Genomic DNA, 13883 nt, shown 5'->3' on the forward strand with positions numbered 1-13883 from the left:
TCACATCAGACAAATCTTCCCCCTCATAGGGACCTTCAATGTACTCTTTCCCCGTGTCCGCTCCCTCCTCTTCGTTTAACTGTGGTACTCTCACTGCACTTTTAATGTCACCGAAGGTTGTTTTGACTGCTCTATATGCTGAGTCAGTCCTTCTAACAATCATTTGCTCTTCGATTTCATCACATTTTTCGCACAGCCTCTTCGCCTCAGCTTCCCTGCACTTACTAGTTATTTCATGTCCAAGCGACTCGTATTTCTGTATTCCTGAATCACCCATACGTTCTATCAACCAGATAGGGTTGCCAACTTTGAAATCACCCCAGTAGAGGACATCAACGAAATTACAAATTTTACGCTGATTAAATGTTATTTTATTAAGGAAAGTAACCACAAAATGTAAATTTATCAAAATGGTTCAAATGGCTCTAAGCACTATGGGACTCAACATCTTAGGTCATAAGTCCCCTACTTAAACCTAACTAACCTAAGGACATCACACACACCCATGCCCGAGGCAGGATTCGAACCTGCGACCGTAGCAGTCCCGCGGTTTCGGACTGCAGCGCCAGAACCGCTAGACCACCGCGGCCGGCGTAAATTTATCATATTAGTGTAAAATACTGCATTCGTAATTCTTAATATAAATTCTACGGAGATTGAACTCAGAAGATTCAAATGTTAAATATCTAACGTTAACATATTCACTGATCAGCCAGAACATTATGACCACCGACCTTCTGTCGATATCAACCCGTCCAGGCCGTGGAAGCGTCACCTGGCGAGGAACGATTGCTACTCACACACACGGAACGACGTTGCATCTAGTATCAGTGAGCGTACTGTCCCTGTGGAGAAAGGGGGAGGTGCGCGGTCTATCTTAGTTTGACCGAGGGCAGAGTGTAAGGGTCCGGAGGCTCAACACGAGTTTTTCGGAAACACGACCACTTGTGAGCTGTTCGGAGAATTCCGTGGTGAGTGTCTTCAAAAAGTGGCGAAACCAACGTGAAACCACGTCCAGGCGTCGAGGTGTTGAGCGGCTACCTCCCATGACAGATATCAGACGTCGTAGGCTGGGCAGACTGGCAAAACGACACAGGCGGCGAACTGTGGCAGAACTAAACTCAGACTTAAATGCTGGGCAGAGTGCAAATGTGTCTGAACACAGTGCAGCGAGCGCTGCTAACGAAGGGCCTCCGCTGCTGACGATCCGTGGATGTACCTGTTAATACCGCCACATCGGCAACTTTGACTGAAGCGGGCACGCCACCATTGGCAGTGGACGTTGGCGCAGTGGAAGAGCGCTTTATGTGTGATGAATTACGATACCTTCCTCATAATGCCGTTGGGTGGGAAGAATTGGGGGCGGGGGTGGAGGGGGTAGGGGCGAATCCGTTGTTTTCCAGGGAAACAGCTCCTTGACACTTGTACGGCGGGACGGAGAGAAGGTGGCCGCGGCTCCACTAAGCTCTGGGGAACATTCATGTCGGCATCATCACGGGCTCTACTGGTGGAGCTCATGAAAGACACCATGACGGTCAAGGAGTATCGTACATTGATTGCTGACCACGTATAATGATTCATGATGGTCTTCTATCCGAAAGGCAGCAGTATTTTTCAACAAGATTATGCGCCATGTTACAAGGCAAGGAGTGTGACAGAGTGGTTCGAGGACCATAGTGGCGAGTTCCAATTGATTTGCTGGAGCCCCAACTGGCCAGACCTGGACCCTATAGAAGACAACTGGGATGTGATTGACGTGGCATCGGAGACCATCGCCTTCTCCCCGGAATTTACGGGAATTAAGGAACTGGGTGACTTTAGCGTATGTTGCCAACTGCCCCAGCGGCCTCCCAAGACCTCGTTGCTTCCGTACCACGACGCCTCGCCGCTGTTATCCGTGCAAAAGTAGACATGACGGCTATTAGGTAGGTGGTCATAATGATCAGGCAGCGCAATGTATGATTTCATGATGTGGTCAGTCTCTGAAAGAAAGCATGTTTACCTTTCTATTTTGGTTTAGTCAACAGAAACGGTTCAAATGACTCTGAGCACTATGGGACTTAACTGATGAGGTTATCAGTCCCCTAGAACTTAGAACCATTTAAACCTAACTAACCTAAGGACATCACACACATCCATGCCCGAGGTAAGATTCGAATCTGCGACCGCAGCTGTCGCGCGGTTCCAGACTGTAGCGCCTAGAACCGCTCGGTCCCTCCGGCCGGCGTTTAGTCAACAGTTTCTTGTCATTCTTAACAGTTGTAAAAAGATTCATGAAAACTGTATCTAAATATTGCAACGTACGTATTTCGCCTTGGACGAACAGTTACTGAAGCATGGTAACCATGGGAACACCTTTTGTCGTGCTATTGGATGAAGGACATAGCCGTTTAACTCACATGCGAGTTGTGCCATTCAATATTACTTAGATGTTAATCTATTTGTTGAACAAAGAACTGTGGCTGTATGGCTTTCCGACAAGACCCACAGTGCTAAGTACATATTTAATTTTGAAAGGAACCATATATAAGTACATATAAATGAATGTCAAGTGATAATCGTTGACAGTTGACTTCTGTTGTCTATGCCGTAGGTTACGAGCTGCTGTTTGTACGGTATATTTTGAAAGAAGCATCTTTCATTGTTGTTGTAACTTTTCAAACCTCAAAGAATTTTCTGTAATACATACATTGCATTAGAATATTTAAATTACATTTGCAAGTGACTTGAGCTATAGTTTAAATACGGTAAATTCAAACTTACCCGATAAATAAGTAGTGTCATGAGATAATTATCTTGATCCCGACAAATGAGTTCTAATACAAATTCGTACTTACACACTTTTATCAGCAACATACATGCTTAACATTACTGTGATTTGGACAGATTAGCGGGAAAATATTAAATATGGGTGTGAAAGTAAACTCTTAGTATATACTTGAAAGTTAAAATGTATCCGTAGTTACTATATCCTTGCACCCCAGGTGGCTATAATTAAAGCGCACCTGCTTCACGTAGGTCCAGTGTGGACTGTAATTATTGTATGGCAGCGAAACGTGTTAGATTTACATTAATACGGAACTAATTTACGCTGAAAAAAATTGTTGTAACTTTGGCCAGTACATCTACATCTACGTCTACACTCATATTCCGCAATCCACCATACGGTGCGTGGCGGAGGGTACTTTGTATGACATCTTCTCTCCCTGTTCCACTCTCAAACAGAACGAGGGAAAAATGACTGCCTATATGTCTCTGTACTAGCCCTAATCTCTCTTATCTTATCTTTGTGGTCTTTCCGGGAAATGTAAGTTGGCGGCAGTAAAATTGTACTGCAGTCAGCCTCAAATGCTGGTTCTCTAAATTTCCTCAGTAGCGATTTACGAAAAGAACGTCTCCTTTCGTCTAGAGACTCCCACCCGAGTTCCTGAAGCATTTCCGTAACACTCGCGTGATGATCAAACCTACCAGTAACAGATCTAGCAGCCCGCCTCTGAATTGCTTCTATGTCCTCCCTCAATCCGACCTGATAGGGATCCCAAACGCTCGAGTAGTACTCAAGAATAGGTCGTATTAGTGTTTTATAAGCGGTCTCCTTTACAGATGAACCACATCTTCCCAAAATTCCACCAATGAACCGAAGATGACTATCCACCTTCCCCACAACTGCCATTACACGCTTGTCCCGCTTCATATCGCTCTGCAATGTTACGCCCAAATATTTAATCGACGTGACTGTGTCAAGCGCTGCACTACTAATGGAGTACTCAAACATTACAGGTACGTGCAGTAGGTGCAGATGTGGCGCTGTGCAGCATCTCGTCAACGTCTCCACGGACTATATTGAACCAATCGAATAAGTGGCGGTTGATAATAAAATCAACATTATACGTGACTCACTTCTTCGACGTGTTTTGCCTAAGTCCCGTTCCTAATCCATTACATACATAAATATTTCTATGCGCGTTTTTTGCGTTCGCAGCACCAGATTTGCACCTGTTGACCAAATCTGTAAGTAATTTTTTTTCCAGCATAAATCGGTTGTGCAGTAGAATGCCTACCAATATTCGCTGCCGTACGATAATTACAGCCCATGCTGCTGGAGTTCCGTGAGTAGCTGCAATTCAGTTACAGCTACCGGGCAGTTTTGCGGAATCTCACGAATGTTTTTTAGACAGTCAGAGTGAGACGGAGAGCGCGGCGGAGTTGACAGGGCAGCTGTGCACTACCTGCAGAGTGGGGCGCGACGAGGTGCAGCGAGACGGAGCCGCCGCCCGAGCTCTGGCCGGCCAGCGTCACCCGCTGCGGGTCGCCGCCGAAGCGGGCGATGTTGCGCCGCACCCAGCGAAGCGACAGCTGCTGGTCCTTCAGCGCCGCGTTGCCGGGGGCCGCAGCGTCCCGCGTGCTCAGGAAGCCTGCGGGCACACCAGTCCTCCAGTGACGCTCCCTGGACGTTTATGGCACAGCGGTAAACAGCCACTCTCACATCGACACAAGTATCACTGTAACTCTAAGGGTTTTTGAGTACTCTATCTGGTCAAAAGCATCTGTACATAAGGATGTGACGAGGAGTTGAGCATTGTATCTAACGGGAGCTGGTCTGTCACTATAAAGGGAGGCTGAGAGTATTGTGTTTCCAGTAGAGATGCAGCAGTGGGCGAATGGGTCATTCAGAACAGTTCAGTGACTTCGAAGGTGACCTAGTCGTTCGACGTCAACTCGCAAGGGAATGGTCCAGTATGACATGTCGAAACCTACGGTGAAATCCTTCACACAGAAACACACGGAAAAAAATGCTTTGTGAAATGTTTAGCTGCCAAAGCACACTACTTTTTACCACACGAAGCACGGCTTATAACACTGGTTTGTACATCCCTGCCTGGAGCACGAATCGGTGAATAAGCTGTTGTATCTGTGAGAGGAGGGAGTACAGCCATGTAGCGCGAAGTCCAAAGTCCAAACACGCAAATTTTAAGCATTTACACTATACCAAAAATGTCTCAAATCATAAATTTTTACAGTAACTTGTAGTTCATATCGGAAACTGAACTACTGCAAATGTAGTTCTTACAAAAGTGACTAGCGGAGGAAAGTAACCCAAGTCAGTGTAAAACATTACATTACAGATGACTACCATCAGATGCGACTTTAATTTCTTGACATGAAATATTTTGTAACAATTCCAGTAGAAAATGCCTTATGTTAATTTCTGAGCAATGTATATTTTGCTGTGAGATTTAAAACTTTCCCGGCGTACATATTCTTCCACAAAATTTAGGGCGAACTGCCAGATGTTTGTATCTTCCTGCCACAATATCTGCCACCGTCTGATTGCTCATAAAACTCGTTGCTAAATAAAAAATATATAGAGGAGAGGGTGCGCTCAAACAGCACTGTAATGTCAGCTCCAAACCTATTGCAAATGAGATGTAGTGAATCCACAAGAGATACATTTGTAAAAAGTGAAAACCCGTCAAAACTGATTCTCTGATAGGAACACGAGAAGACAATCGAACTCATATCGTCGCGTCGAGTTTTCATCACGGAGGGCGCGCGGCGCAGCAGAATCGAACGCATTCAAGTAGTGATACCTTAAAGGCAACTGCTAAGTATTATGGCTGTGAAATAAGATACAAATTCGAGCAACTAGCAGCTGTGAACAACTGCGAACAGACGATGTTTTTTGGTCGGAACGTCACTCTAATGACTGATTCTAGAATCACAAAAAGGAATGAATACTAGAGACTGCCATTAGCAATTTCTGCCATTTTCTTCAGTTTTTGTTGTTAGACATGACGTTGTATTTTGTGTAGTATTTTTTAAACCATTCGAGTTCCGCACATTTAAGTATTGTATTATATATTAAGTCTGTTTGCAACACAAGGTTAGTTCTGCAGTTACATAATTTCATGGCTACTGAAATACTATACATTTTTAAAACTCGTTACATAACGTTTCAATGATAAAGTCATACTTTACGAGGTACTGTCAGAAGTAAAGCTGTGAGGACGGGGCGTGAGTCGTGCTTGGGTAGCTCAGTTGGTAGAGCACTTGCCCGCGAAAGGCAAAGGTCCCGAGTTCGAGTCTCGGTCCGGCACACAGTTTTAATCTGACAGGAAGTTTCATACTTCTATGTCTGTGCACCACCTAGTACCTTGGAACAGTAGAAGGTCTTTTGTCATGGAACATGGGATATTTGCAAATTTACTGATTTTCTATAATGTCACAACAGTTTTACAAAAAGCATATTTTCCTCTTTGCCAGATATCACAAACACACAATAAATTACGCTTTGCGAAATGTCCTCTGGTTGAAAAAACGTTGATATGATTATGCTACTCGACTACTTTCTAACGTGAAAAAAAAATCATTGTTTACAACATACCATTTATAGACTTATTCAGTACGGAGCTCAGAAGAGAGAAGTCTGAGAAGTTTAAGAGGAAGAGAGATATCACGATTTACTACCAATTAAAATTAAAGGGAGACACAGGCGGTCAAAACTGTGTCACTATCCTTGATGGTGATCAAGATTCATACATATAATAAAAATGAATTTATGTGTATGTTCCTCTTCTTCTCCAAAAGCACTGGATCGATTCAACCAACATCGAGCATATACATGTTACTGTCAGACAACAATTTCTAAGGGGTAAAGAACTACCTACCTACCACAATTCAAGAGATATGACGTCATAGACAACACAATACGTGAAAAAGTTCCACATCATGTGCGATGTTTAACTTTATTATTTATGGGCTACTATATCTATTTGCAATAATTTTCGTAGACAGTATCCACATATGCTGCTAAATGCACCTAAAAAATTATATTATGGTACCACGCATTATTGAGGACATATCAGAGTCATAAATACTGAGATGAGTGAAAATCTGTCACGTTGTGCATGACGTTCAAATTTATTACTTCTTTGCTAATAACTCTGTCCGTAACATGTTTCGCAGATAATATACACATATGCCAGTGAATGTACCTGCACAAATATATCAAGAGCTATGACGTCATAAACACCGAGGCACGTGAAAGAAGTGCTGCATCGTACATGAAGTGTAATCCATTTATCCTTTATTACCGAGACTCTTCTACAGTCGTGGCAACTTACAGAAAACCGTGACACCTGGCAGCACCGTTAACAACTTTCAACTGCGAAGCGAAATCGGCTACAGGTGAAATCGTTAGCTATCTATGGATCTACGAAGAGGTATTGCCATAGAGACGCTTACAAAGTCACAGTTGAGACACGTGAAGCAGCTGTGCCTAGCGTACAGAAGCTGTCCGGGATAGTGGACTTACACATTTGTACATGATGCACATTTCTTTGTACGACTGTTTCATGATTTCAGAGGTGTTTTCATGAATAAATGAAACTGCATGTTTTTACATTATATTACAAACACAGTTAATTTTGTTTTCATTTGTAATAGAAAATTGGAAATATAAATACCTGGACAATGACGTGTATACCAGTTAGTAACATATAAAAACGGAGGTAGTGGTGAGACGCGCTGCCTCATATCCATAGTCTGTTTGTATAAATTATTTACACTGGTTGCCCTGCAATAGGTTCCGTAGCATCTCACGAGAGGCCGCGGTCTGCCCGCCAGGGGAAACTTCAAGGCGCGTGCCATGGCGGTTGGATTCGGTCAGATTTCGGCCTCGCTTAGGATAGGTTTGGAAGAGTCAACCTGCCCGAGTGCGGCGTACTGGGGCAGTGTCGAACTTTAAGAGGAAGTGGGCGTGCTCGCTGAAGGCTTTCCGGCAGCAATAAGGAGCGGACTAAGAGCACGATCAGCCGCAAGGCACTGGTGCACTGGCTGTGGAAGTGTGCACGGCCAAACTTGTTTATCCCCGGCCAGTATACGGAGCAAGTGAATATGGTGAGCCTCTTTCTGAACATTTGTTCTGAGGAGCATGCCTGTAGCTGCGCAATTTTGTTTGGTTTCTTGTTTCAACAGTGTGAAAAATATCACAAAAAGTGATCTAGTCGCACAATTCCTTTCTTTCCTGTAAAGGTAAGTAACGCAGTTGAGTATTAGCTGATTGCAGGCGATAATTAATGTGGGAACTTCAAAAAGTTTCCTTTCCCATATCCAAAATATAAATCAGGAGAAACTTGTTAAGTTCCAAAGCAGACGCATGTTTAGAGAAAAAAATTCTATATAAATGGAAATAATAATTTATCCTCAAATTCCCTAATTACCGCACTGTACCTAATTCGTAATGGTAAGAAACTGTCACTGTACCATAGTAAGTAATAGGAAAATAAATAAGGAGGTAGTTAAGAGACCGACCTCGTGCTCTTTACACCGATTACTCTTCGCTCATAAATACGCAGTCGGAAGAATTCCAAGTAGTAATATGAAATGCGTTCAATCAGTAATGGAACACGTTTTTCTTCTGAAAGCAGGTTGGTTTCGTTCAGCATCCCGGTACACCAAACTATTCTCAACCCTTTTGGCTTCAAGAAGCTATTTTTCGACATAATCTCCGTTCAGTGCGATGAGCTTACGCCACCTTACTGCGAGGGCCTGTGCGCCCGCATGGTACCACTGTACTAGTCGACGTCGGAGCCAACGTCTTGCCGGAACAGTAACCTCCTCGTCACCGACGTACTGCTTCCTGCGTAATATATCCCTCAATGGGCCAGACAGCTGGAAGTCGGCGGAAGGTGCGTGATCCAGGATGCAGGGTGGGTGAAAAACATTTCAACGAAGCTTTCTGGGCTTCTTTCTGATGAGCAGTCTTGCGTGATGTCTCGCGCTGTCATGAAGTAGGAGAAGTTCGTTTGCATATCCTTGCCGACGAACTCGCTGTAGTCGTTTCTTCAATTTCCTGAGGATAGCGCGATACACGTCAGAGGTGATTGATGCACCACGAGGGAGTACATCAGACACAGTAATCCCTCGTTAGTCCCTGAAGACCGTCGCCATGATTTTACCGGCTGAGAGGACGGCTTTAAACTTTTCTTTTGGAGGAGAACTGGCGTGGTGCAACTACATGAATTGTATTGTTTCTGGCCAGAAGGCATGGAGCAATGTTACATCCCATGTGACCACGTCCGACAAAAAATTGTCATGATCATCCTCGTAAGCAATTATGCACTGATCGCCCTACGTTCCTCGCGTCTTCTGTTAGGCGGCAAGGAACCTACCGGGCACACCCTTGCATCAGGTGTACGGCTGTGTAAGCACTACCAGCACAGATATTAAGCTCTGTAGTGAGTTGTGTGATTGTGATAAGGAGATCACGTCGAAAGACATCGTCCCATGTTCCAACATTGCAGGAGCCAGAGGCGTGTGCGACCGCCCAGCTCGCGGGAGGTAGGACAGGTTTGTGCGACCTTGTTGCATTGATGACAGACGACTCGCTCAAAGCCTCACCACGCTTTTGTTCCCTGCCATGTCTTCGTAAACATTCTGCAAGCGCTTATGAATATGCGTGATGCTCTGGTCTTCCGCCAAGAAAATCGCAATTCCAGTTCTCTGCTGGGACCTGCACTTACGTTGCAGACGCCACATAGAAGGTTATGTATTGCGCCATCACATATCGGAACTTCATGAAACCACAGGGGCTGAAGCGAAAATATTCCACGATGTCCCACAACAAACTCCGCTTTTTTTTCAGCCGAAATTGTCCGAGAAAGATAAAATGTGTTTTATTCCTTATTGAGCGCCCCTCGTACCTCCAAGCGGCATTGGTATTTACAACAGAATAGTGTTTAAATGATTCTTGAATTTAATGTAAGTTTCACTTCCACGTATGTAATCCAGATATGACAGAAAACCAAACATGTAAGGTTCGTTTACAGTGAGGAAAAAAATGGAAGACAATTAGGGTTTAAATTCTTGCCGACCCTTTGATCATTGGAGATAAACCACACTGTGGCATGGGACTAAGACGAGAAAGAAAATCGCCGTGTCTTTTTAAGAGAAAGCACCCCATTAATAAACTTAATCGATCGTGGGTAACTACGGAAACGAAGAGTTCCTATGGCCGGATGGATATCCAAATCCCGCTCGTCCCCGATGCTACCACCGCGCTTCAGCCACCGCATCCCCACGCTCGGGCTTGCTGCAGTGCAGATTTAATTATGTATGACGCTTCTGTGTCGCCCACTCTCATGATGCGATGTTGTGTAGGTATTTACTTTCTCTCTGATTTTATTTAATTACTATTTCACAATCTGGAATTGTCTACGTATTCAATTTGTCAATTTTCTGTCAGAAACGAAAAAAAATTAAATCTGGTTATTGTGAGTTAGCGAAAACAGTATTCATTTACAAGCATTCGTGAAAACACCTTTGAAATTATGAAATAGTCGTGCAAAGAAATATGCATGCTGCACAAATGTAAAAATACAAATCCAGATTAAGAAACATTATCCCTCCGCACAGTTCCTGTACGCTCAGCACAGTTGCTTGGCGTCTCTCCAACTCTGTAGGCGTCTCTATGGTAATGCCTCTTCATAGTTCCATAGACGGCTTATCGTTGTCGCCTACTGCCGTTTTCGCTTCGTAGTTGAAACATTTCAAAAGCGCTCCCAGATGCTAGGGAGTCGTTAGTAGTGCAGGAGACATGTATTGAAACTCCACGCATGGTGCGACGTTTTTTTACGTATCTCAGTGTTTATGACGTGCTATCTCTTGAACTATGTGTCGCACAATAATGTGTTTCTGTACCCATATTTAGCGACATATGTGGTTACTATCAGCGAAATATCTCGCGAATAGAGCTATTAACACAGAATTAAAAACTTTAAACGTCAAGCATGATGCAGTTTTTCCCGCACATGAGTGTTTACGATGTCCCGTCTCATGAACTACGTCTTTTACCATGATATATTTTTATTGGTGAACTTAGCGGCATATGTCGATACTGCGCGATAAATTTATTGCGAATAGAGTCTGTAGCACAGAAATAATGCATTTGAACGTCAAGCATAATGCGGAGTTTCTCTCTTCTCATTGTTTGTGACAGCATATCTCATTAATTACGATAGTTAGGCGGTTCTTACCCCCTCAGCGATTGCTGCCTGACTGTAAGGGGTATGTGTACAAAGTTTGATTAAAATCGATACAGTGGTTTAGGAGGAGTTGTGCAACGTATACACATACATACCTACATACGTACATACTTAGACGTACAAACTACATGCCTACAGCGTATACACATAGATGCTATTTTATAATATGTGTTGTTTTTCTCTTTTCCGTTTGCCTCTTTTATCATTTGCAGGCAAGCTTCAGTCACTTAGCTCACGCATGCCTGGCAAATTAAATAATGCAACAGTTTCACTATAAAGATCTGCACTATCTTAGTGGTAACATGTCTTTCATCATCATTTCATCCTCATTCCCTGGCAAGTCGCCGTAGTGGCGTTAAAGAACTCGTGGAGCGGCGGCCGAACCGCTCCGCGAGGGGTCTCCCGGCCACTAATGCCATACGCTCATTATCATTATTATTACCTATCCAATGAAGATACTCTAATGTATCGGGAATTGTACATTCCTTATTAAGGACACTTATGCGGTTACTAGTTATATCTGCGTTTGTTCTGGTTTACGCATCGGCGATAGCAAGCTGTTTCCATTTTAGATGGACTATTATTTATTTTTAAATTTCAACCTGTCGATTCATTACGTAGTTCATGTTGTGCCGTAATAGTCCTGCGTTACGAACTACACGTTAAGAATATGAATGAGGGGAGCTGTGTTACGTTAGTTCCTAATATTCGCGGTTTTTGGAAATTATTTGAATTTCGGAGAAAAGCACGAATGATTTCATCAAAGAAAATATGGTTATGAAATAAGTAAAATGTTATACATAATATCTATGGGCCACGTCACACGCTTTTCCAAAATTAGTTATGTGTTTTTTGGTCAATTATTGATGGGTAAATCTACATGATCCGTCTTCCAAAACCACATCACTATAAAAAATTTACTGCACTCCAAGATAATAACACTATAGTCGACATAATCGTCTTGATTCAGCAACTGCTTAGATAATTGAGATAATTCTCATTTCCTGTTCTGTCTCTCAGTGGCATATTTTTAATTAGCATGTTTCGATCACTTCGGATCAACTTCAAATCTAAGTCGTTGTGTCACCAGTCTGTCTTGTCTACTCAGAAACACATAACATAGTAGTCTGAATACGTTTTTAATTAGATTACATGTTTTGTTCACTCTGGATCATCTTCAGTTCTAAGTACTGCGCCAGCAGTCTGTCATTTCTATTCAGAATCACATGTCGGTAGTGTTTCTGAGGAGATAAGACGGATTGCTCACGCAACTACTTAGATCTGAAGATGAATCAGAGTGATCGAAATATGCTATATAATTAAAAATGATCAACTGAGACTGAAAAATATGTGATTATTATCTTAACAAGATAATTACGTTTATTCAGACTGACTTAATATGGTTTGTCTACTGATTCGAAACCGATAACGTAATTACAAATATATTACGACAGATCTTTGAAAATAGTTTTAAGATTCCTGTTGTTCCCCGAACGGAGACAATATGTGTAGAACTGAAACCGCCAAAATGAAGGAATTATGATTACAATCGACAACTGCGTACATCTAAATTGTCAAAGCAATAATTTTCGGCAGATTGCGGGCATTACAAGTCAGGAAAACACTGATACATTGACACGGAATGTTTTCGGGTGTCCAGCTGAGTTGAGCGCTCCAATTTATCGCCCGAGGTTTCGCTACTGACTGCTCCTTGTTCATCGCGTGATTCGAACAGAACTCTTTGTGTGTTCTTTCAGTTTGGTGTCCAACCAGATGTAATTCGAAGTAAGTTGTAATCTTGCTCCTGTTGCACACTATAAGACGCAGATAAATACGACACAGCACGAAGGAATTATCCGAATGTGACTTAAACCTGTAGATGTGGTTGACATGTAGAGACAAACAGCACTACAAATTTCAGAAAAAATGAATGACTTATTCAAGAGAAAGAGCTTCACAAATTGAGCAAGTCAATAACACGAAGGTTTACCTCTGGCCCTCACGTAAGCAGTTATTCTGCTGGGCATTGATTAGTAGAATTGTTGCATGTCCTCTTCAGGGATATTGTGCCGAATTCTCTCCAGCTGGTGCGTTAGATCGTGAAAATCCCGAGCTGGTTGGAGGTCTCTGCTCTTAATGCTCTAAACGTCCTCAATTGGAGAGAGATCCGGTGATCTTGCTGGCGAAGGCAGTGTTTGGCGAGCGCGGAGATAAGCAGTAGGAACGTGGCGTAGAATATCGTCGACGGCCCGCTGTGCTGTAGGATGCCGCGAATGAAAACCAAAAGAACCCTGCTGTGAAAAGAAATGGCACCTCAGACCGTCACTGCTGGCCGCCGGTCAGTATGACGGCACTAAACACATCTTCTCTGGTTCTCAGGGCTCGTTTCGAAGCTGGACTCAGCACTGGAAACAATTCTACTCCAGTCAATGAGATTCCAGGCCGAAGACATGTCCGTAGACGTCCAGGCGAGCGGTAGATGGCCAACCTGACAGTCGCCCGTCTGCCCGAGCATCAGGATCTGGTGGTGTGTTGCGCCACTTCTTTTCATAGCAGGGCCCTCTTTGGTTGTCATCCGCTACACCCTTACAGTACAGTGGTACGTCAACGATGATCTACGCCCAGTTTTGTTGCCCTTCATGGCAAGCCATCCTGGGCTTACACCTCACAAAGATAATGCCCTCCCGCACCGGAGAGGCCTTCTACTGTTTATCTTCGTGCTTACCAAACCCTCCCAATCCATGCCAAACCGAGTAACTGATTGAATAAGGGCCAGAGGTTAACCAACGCGTTACTGACTTTCTCAATTTGTGAAGCACTTTATCTTCGATGAATCTT

The 13883-nt window shown here is 43.4% G+C and overlaps 1 protein-coding gene across 1 annotated transcript in view; it reads right to left on the minus strand.

The window, feature by feature from the left end:
- LOC124605731 (juvenile hormone esterase-like) overlaps window positions 1-13883 on the minus strand; it is a 117240-nt gene that overhangs the window by 71830 nt on the left and 31527 nt on the right. Inside the window, exon 5 of the mRNA XM_047137610.1 lies at window positions 4230-4415. Coding sequence (XP_046993566.1) covers window positions 4230-4415 — 186 coding nt within the window. The remainder of the gene's footprint in view (window positions 1-4229; window positions 4416-13883) is intronic.

The sequence above is a fragment of the Schistocerca americana genome, chromosome 3 (assembly GCF_021461395.2).
Source record: "Schistocerca americana isolate TAMUIC-IGC-003095 chromosome 3, iqSchAmer2.1, whole genome shotgun sequence".
Lineage (NCBI taxonomy): Eukaryota > Metazoa > Arthropoda > Insecta > Orthoptera > Acrididae > Schistocerca > Schistocerca americana.